The 7537-nt window shown below is 36.2% G+C and overlaps 1 protein-coding gene across 11 annotated transcripts in view; it reads left to right on the top strand.

The window, feature by feature from the left end:
- COBLL1 (cordon-bleu WH2 repeat protein like 1) overlaps positions 1-5679 on the top strand; it is a 193415-nt gene extending 187736 nt beyond the window's left edge. For all 11 annotated transcript variants that reach the window (XM_066278961.1, XM_066278957.1, XM_066278953.1 and 8 more), the window contains one exon: positions 4401-5679. In XM_066278961.1, coding sequence (XP_066135058.1) covers positions 4401-4487 — 87 coding nt within the window. In that variant the 3' untranslated portion in view covers positions 4488-5679. The remainder of the gene's footprint in view (positions 1-4400) is intronic.
- The last annotated feature ends 1858 nt before the right edge of the window (positions 5680-7537 follow it).

Below are 7537 nucleotides of genomic sequence, written 5' to 3' on the forward strand. Positions count from 1 at the left end.
CAAAGAAATATAGCCTTAATATCCAAAAATAGAATAAACAGTGTATTCAAAGACAGAACTATCGTACAGCAATAAATTGGACCAAATATAGCTAAATGCAACAGTATTGATACATACAAAACATATTTGTGTAAAGTTTAACAGCATGCAAAACTAAGTTATGTTCTTTAGTGATACGTGGTAGGTGGCAAATTTTTTTAAATTGAGTTTTAGCAAGAGAGGAAGGGAGACAGAGAAAAAAATATCGACTTGTTGTTCCACTCATTCATGCCGCCATTGGTTGATTCTCGCATGTGCCCTGACCAGGGAGCAAACCTCTTACCTCAGCATGTCGGGACAATGCTCCAGCCAGCTGAAATTCCCAGCCAGGGCCAGGTGGCAATTATTTTTAAAAGCAAGGGTTAATTATAACAATCCTTATAGCCATTATTTCCAGAGGGGAAAGCCAGGGGTTGTTAGGAGCTTATTAAAGCAGGACAGAATCATAATTTAAGAGGGAACCAAAAAACTAGTCAAGATAAATATTATCTTAAATATTTTCTAAATATCCAAATTAATGCAAACTTTATGATGAATAAAATTTTAGAATGTTAAATAAAGACAAGGCCAGCAGGGAGGGGAAGTGTTCTCTCTGTTCACCTGGGTAGTGAGTTATATACAAGTGTTTGTTTGTTTTCCTTGGGCTATTTAAGTTCATGACGCTTTTTATAAATGTATCCTATTTTAAAAAATCACCAAAGGTGGAAGAAGTAGACACTTAGAAGGCTCTAATTTCTTGTGATATTTGCTTAAGTCCCATATTTCTGTCCTGTACCAAACATTTCTCCTGGTTTGTTTTAAATTCTAACATTTTTTAATAAAACAACAGTTATAGTGCCAAATGAAATCTCTAGTAATTTTGACAGTAGGTTGAGATTGTTCATCAGAAAGTTGGCTCAGGGCTGTCCTTTATTTTGGCACCAAAAGGATCAGTTTAACTCCAGGTATTAACTTGCCTTATTGCTTTGGTTCATACTGAGCAATTAACCTTCATTATAATTGTTGGTTCACATTATAGAGGAATCGTTGATTCCTCTAGTGTAAATGTAGTCATGAACATGCTATATCATTTTCATGTTTCTTAAGGTTTTTCTCATACCTTACTTACACTCAACCCCCTGCAGTCACAGATACTTGTCTTCAGAAAAAGCATTAAAAATTCTTGCTTAGGGCCCTGGCCGGTTGGCTCAGTGGTAGAGTGTCGGCCTGGCATGCAGAAGTCCTGGGTTCGATTCCTGGCCAGGGCACACAGGAGAAGCGCCCATCTGCTTCTCCACCCCTCCCTCTCTCCTTCCTCTCTGTCTCTCTCTTCCCCTCCCGCAGCTGAGGCTCCACTGGAGCAAAGATGGCCCGGGCGCTGGGGATGGCTCCTTGGCCTCTGCCCCAGGCGCTAGAGTGGCTCTGGTCGCAACAGAGCGACGCCCCGGAGGGGCAGAGCGTCGCCCCCTGGTGGGCAGAGCGTCGCCCCCTGGTGAGCGTGCCAGGTGGATCCCGGTTGAGCTCATGCGGGAGTCTGTCTTTTCCCGTTTCCGGCTTCAGAAAAAAAAATAAAAATAATAATAATTCTTGCTTAGTATGTTTGATATTAAAAATTACATATGAATCATCAACTTGTTTTTAGAATATAAGATAAATTAAGTAATTTATTTCTTTGACTTGCATTAACACAAGGACTTCTTTGGGAGCTTCCAGTTCTTGATGGTGCTTGAATTGCTAAAGGTTATTACACTATTACTAGTAGGATATGGATTATAATAATAAAGTCTAAAAATGAACTGACAGCTGATATTGCATACTTACTAATAAGTTTTCCTCACATTGTAAAAGTTACCTTTGGCTAGATAGAAATCTTGAGGGAAGAAAACTAACTGGGTAAGTCACCCAGAAACATCTGGCTTGTTTTATTTAATCGGTTTGCTTTTTACTCACATTTTCTTAGTTTGAATTTGAACTATCAGGGTTTCAAGTTGGCAGCTCTTTATACACACACACACACACACACACACACACACACACACACACACACACATATATTTTTAATCTATTTTTTGAGAGAGGCAGGGAGGGAGAGATAGGAACATTGAGCTGCTCCTGTTTGTGCCCTGACAAGGGAACCAAACTGGCTACCTCCATGCTCCGGGACAATGCTCCGACCAATTAAGCTATCTGGCTAAGGCTTAATTTTTTTTTTTTCCCAGACAGAGAGAAGAAGGGAGAGAGAAAGGAGGGAGAAGGGAAAAGGGAAGCATTCATTTGTTGTTCCACTCAGTCCTGTATTCATTGGTTGCTTCCCATGTGTGCCCTGAACAGGGATCAAACCTGCAACCTTGTCAATCTGTGACGACACTCTTAACCAACTGAGCTAACTGGCCAGGGCTCCATATATTATTTAAATAAAACAAACAATAGTTTTATAGTTAATTCTCCTTATGGGAATAAAAAAGCTATGTGACTATTCCTGAAAATTCTTTGTCAAAAGACATATTCCCACCCCCTAAAAGTAACTGCTCGAGGTAGATTACAGTATAATCTTTCAGACCATTTTTGTAGTATGTAAACATTTAATTTTTTATAAAACAGAATCTTTGGTAAAACATTCATAAACATCTATCTCTTTGAAGTTCTCCATCTTATTACATATGTATCTATGCTATTCTTTTAAGGCTATGTAGTACTTGTGAATATACAAAAGCTTACTTCTTATTGGTGGACATTTAACTGAATTCTAACTTTTCACTATTAATGATGCAACAATGAACATCTTTTACTTGTAGACATTTGGAGCTATCAGTATGTGTTTTAAAGGCTTTAAACAAATTTTCTCTTTTACTTTACAAAGAATTATGAGAACTGCAACATTTGCAAAAATTACAGGGATAACTTTTACACACAGAGATTTTCTGAACCAAGGTCACATAAGGAAAAGTCATTTACCTGAGTATTGTTTGTTGTCTATACTTGGAGAGAAATCCCACATGGTATAGATGAGGTGTCCCCCCCCCACCCCAGTGGCGACTTTCCTTCTTAGCTATTTAATTTTAGGTGGATAACTGTCAATCATTCTACTCTATCCTGGGTTCAAAAGAGAGTCAGGAAAATTGACTAGTTTAGATTACCAACCTTTGTTTAATAAAAGGCGATACATGAAGCACAAGGAAACCAAATCCAAACTAAATTTGTCAATTTTATTTTTCTTTCTATTAAATTATTCTGTTGCTAGGCAGAATCTGTGGCCTTTTATACTTCAGTTCTGTGTAGTCAATTTATAATTTAGAGAGAAACTAAATTTTTTTTTTAAAGTAGGAGGAGGGGAGATAATGAGACAGATGCCCACATGTGCCCTGACCATGTTTCTCCCAGCTACCATGGTCTGGGGCCAATGCTCAGACCAACCGAGCTATTCTCAGCGCCAAGGCCAGTGCTCAAACCAGTCCAACCACTGGCTGTGGGAGAGGAAGAGGAAAAGAAGGGGGAGAGGGAGGAGAGAGAAGCAGATGGTTTCTTCTCATGTTCCCTGATTAGGAATTGAACCCAGATATCCATCCACTAGGCCAACACTCTATCTACTGAGCCAACCAGCCAGGGCCAAATTTCTTAAAGTACTGTCATGTTTGATTTCAAAATATTATACCAATTTACAATTTAAAATCCAAATGATGTTTTTTGTACTTTTCTAAATAATGTTGGAATTTCAAGTAATTTAGGAAATTCTTGCTATAATGGTTTTTATTCACTTACATTTTGTAAATAGAAGACTTTGCCATACAATTTTAGAACTTATGAGTTTATTTACTGAAAAAAAATCTTTTCATTCTGCAGTAGTTTTTGCATGTCATAAATTTGACTTATTTAACCCTTTATGTGAAAGCATTTTTAAACCAAAGCTTTTTTTTCCCTTATAAATAAGGGTGCACCTGTGAGGGGAACTTCAAGTTAATATATACCATTAATACAAAAATAGTCAAGTCCATTGTTTTGTGGAATTCACTTTATTTCTTTACATTTTCCAAGGCACTTCTGAGGAGCCAGAATGTATCTAGCTAAAAATGCTTTAAAAAACAGCTTGGCCTACAGTCTGTTTGTACTCTTGTCCTTTGAGTTGATTTGTCAATTGTGTAAAGACTAAGATGTGTTAATGGATTATTTAACTTGTTTGTTGTAGAAATAACAACTCTCTCATTTTTAATTTCATGGTAGAGTGAACATTTATTCTTGATTATTTGTAGTTTATTGCATAATAATACTAAATGTTAGCATTTACAATTTAAGCACAAGTTCAATGTAGTAATTGTTGAAAATTGAAAATTAGACAGCTGTTCCATTTTAAATCGATGGGTGTAAAGTATGTTTCTTTCTCTTAGGTCACTGTTCCATCGAATACAATATCTATGAATGGAAGGTCAAGACTCAGTCATTCCATGTCCCTGGATGCCCAGGACGGCCATTGAATGTTACCCTGCCACACTGCACGTCACCTCTTGAACTTCACATAACAACTTCAGACTAGTGCAAAATGTTGGCAAATGTGTATATTCAGATATACACTAATATGTTATTACAATGTAAGAATTTGTGCTGTGGCTGTTAATGTCAAAAGAATAACCAGAATTTATAATTTATAGTATTTTTGACTTTTTTTTGCCTTAAGAGCTGAATATTCTGCTTTAGAACTTTAAGACAAGGTTTTAAATGACTCACTTTTTTGCAAATGAGAAATAGTCATGTGTCTTTTTGATTACATATTCTCTTCAATGGTCTGAGACCAAAGAATAAATTAAGAATCATAGACCTATTTGTATGATACATGAATAATTAGGAAAACCTAGCTCTGACACTGGCTGCCTTCATGTCCCAGTTTAATTGCAAATATTTTTAAGTTATAGTAAAGCCTGTTTTGTGCTGAAAGTATGATCTAGATGATTAATGAGATCAAATAAGTATATTCAGTTCAAGTTTATTTCAATGGTGAATTGTTCAGTGTATAATTATCTTGTGTGTTCTTTGTGTAATTACAAAATCAGTGTCAAATTTATGGGAAACACATGGTGTTTTAATATTTTATTAACATGAAACACTTGTTTTTTTAATCTTTAGAACAAATTACACAAGGTAAATTTTAAATATTTTCTGTATATAATTATGATATTGTCACACAGATATTACACATTTTATGTGCCAGAAGCCTTAAAAATCTTCCTGTGAAAATGTTGATATATTGTGACAGTTATTTCACATTTAATATATAGAGAGGAATAGGGGTTAGTGGAAATTTATGTCCATATTGGAAATCTTTAAAGACTACTTGGAGGTTCCAGAAATCTTGGTTTTTAATTAAAATAAAATGATAAAGTCATTATGTAGTTCAGAGGCTAATATTCTAAATAATAATATATATTTACACTAAAAGCTAAAACTGTTAAGCAAAACACTGCCTAATTTGTTGGCTTATAAATGTTCTGGGGTCTAGAGCTTGTTAATGTTCTATTCCTACTTTAAGAATTTAATTGCTCACTTATTCTAAAAGCTTTATTAAACAAGCTGATGTTAAGTTGGGTTTCACTAAAGCTACTGAGATAACTTCCTTTTTGAAAAATGTATTGATTTTTCCCCCTGTTTAATAAAAGCAAGTTATATATTTGGGATGCTTTTTTTTTTAATGTAGTTTGTGTCAACCAGCCTGTTTGTCACTTCATCTGATGAGCATATTTCTCTTAGCCAATAAACAAACAAGTAAAGTAATAGCTGCCATTTATTAGGGTCCTCTAGTCTCCATTTAAGCCCAGTCAGTAAAGCTCTAAAATGTATGATTGAAGCATGTAAAATGCTTAGCATAGTTTTCCAATACCTGGCAAGTGCAGGGTAAGTGTTAAATGCTGCTGTTTCTTTGAATCAGACTTGGAGAGACCTTCCTATGTTCTTATGTCATTATAACCAGTAGAGAGAGTAGTTACTTTTTGAAAAATTGTGTTTCCATATTTGATTATAAAATTGAATCCCTACCTCAAACCATAAACACATAAATTTGAACTGGATAAAAGACAACTTTTAAAGATAGTATTAAATTTAGATGAATATATTCAATATTTTCAGGTCTCAACATGGGAAAAATTATTTAAATGTGATAAAGACACACAGTGATAAAAGATATATATTTAAATATATGAAAATTTTAAACATATATTTACATTACATACTGTAGAAGTGAAAAAATAAACCACAAGGTGTTATTAATATATAAGGGATACTTTAGAAAAATGAAGAAGTTCCAAAAACTTATTAAAAAAACACCCTATAGAAACATGAACACTGAAAAAAACGAAAGTATTTCTTACAAGAGAAAATATGAAAAGCCAAAAAACATGGAAAAATACTTTTTGCTAACAATCAAGGAAATACAAATTTAAACCACAGGAGTACCACATCCACCCATCAAATTAGCAAAAATGTATGTAAGTCCCAAAATACCAAGTGTTGTCAAGGAAAACAAAGCAGTGGGAACTCTTTTTTCTGTTGGTGGGAAAATATACTGGCACAACCATCAAATTTGCAGTGTCTAATAAAATTAAAGATTTCTTATTCTGTTTTTGAAAGAAGTATGTGCATGTGCATAAGGAGGCATATACAAATATGTTTATGGCAGCCTGCGTATAACAGCGGAAAGGAGTTCTATCCAGCACTCAACATTGGTAGTATATTTATGTGAAGGAATTCTTTTTTATTTATTTTTTTATTTAGTGAGATGAGGGGAGGCAGAGAGACAGACTCCCAAATGCACCTTGACTGGTATCCACCTGGCAAGCCCACTAGGGGGTGATGTTCTGCCCATCTGGGGCGTTGCTCCATTGTTCAGCAATCGAACTCATCCTTAGCCCCTGAGGTGAGGCCATAGAGCCATGCTCAGCACCTGGTACCAACTCACTCCAGTTGAGCAATAGCTGCAGGAGGGGAAAAGAGAGAGAGAGAAGCTAGAAGGGAAAGGGTGGAGAAGCATATGGTTGCTTCTTGTGTGTGCCCTGACCCACAATCAAACCTGGGAGCTCTACCTGCTGGGCTGATGCCCTCCCACTGAGCCAACCAGGCAGGGCTATGTGATGTAACTCTCTACAACAATTAAAATGAACAAACTAGAGGTATGCCTGTTAACATAGATACATCTCAAAAACAAGAAAAAAGTGCACGTCTCCCGTTTGACTCCCAGTCAGGGCACACAGAAGAAGTGACCATCTGCTTCTCTCTCCCTCCCTCTCCCCTTTCTCTTCCTCTTCCCCTCCCACAGCCAGTGGTTCAATTGGTTCAAGTGTGGCCCTGGGCCTTGAGGCTAGCTCTTTTGAAGCACATCAGCCTCAGGTGCTTCAAATAGCCCAGTACTTGAGCATCAGACTCTATGGGTTGCAGGGTCAGGATGGGAAGCATATGCAGAAGTCTGACTCACTATTTCCCCTCCTCTCACCTAAGGGAAAAAAAAGCAAGTTGTGAATTATGACAACAGTTTATATAA

The sequence above is a fragment of the Saccopteryx bilineata genome, chromosome 5, assembly GCF_036850765.1.
Source record: "Saccopteryx bilineata isolate mSacBil1 chromosome 5, mSacBil1_pri_phased_curated, whole genome shotgun sequence".
Lineage (NCBI taxonomy): Eukaryota > Metazoa > Chordata > Mammalia > Chiroptera > Emballonuridae > Saccopteryx > Saccopteryx bilineata.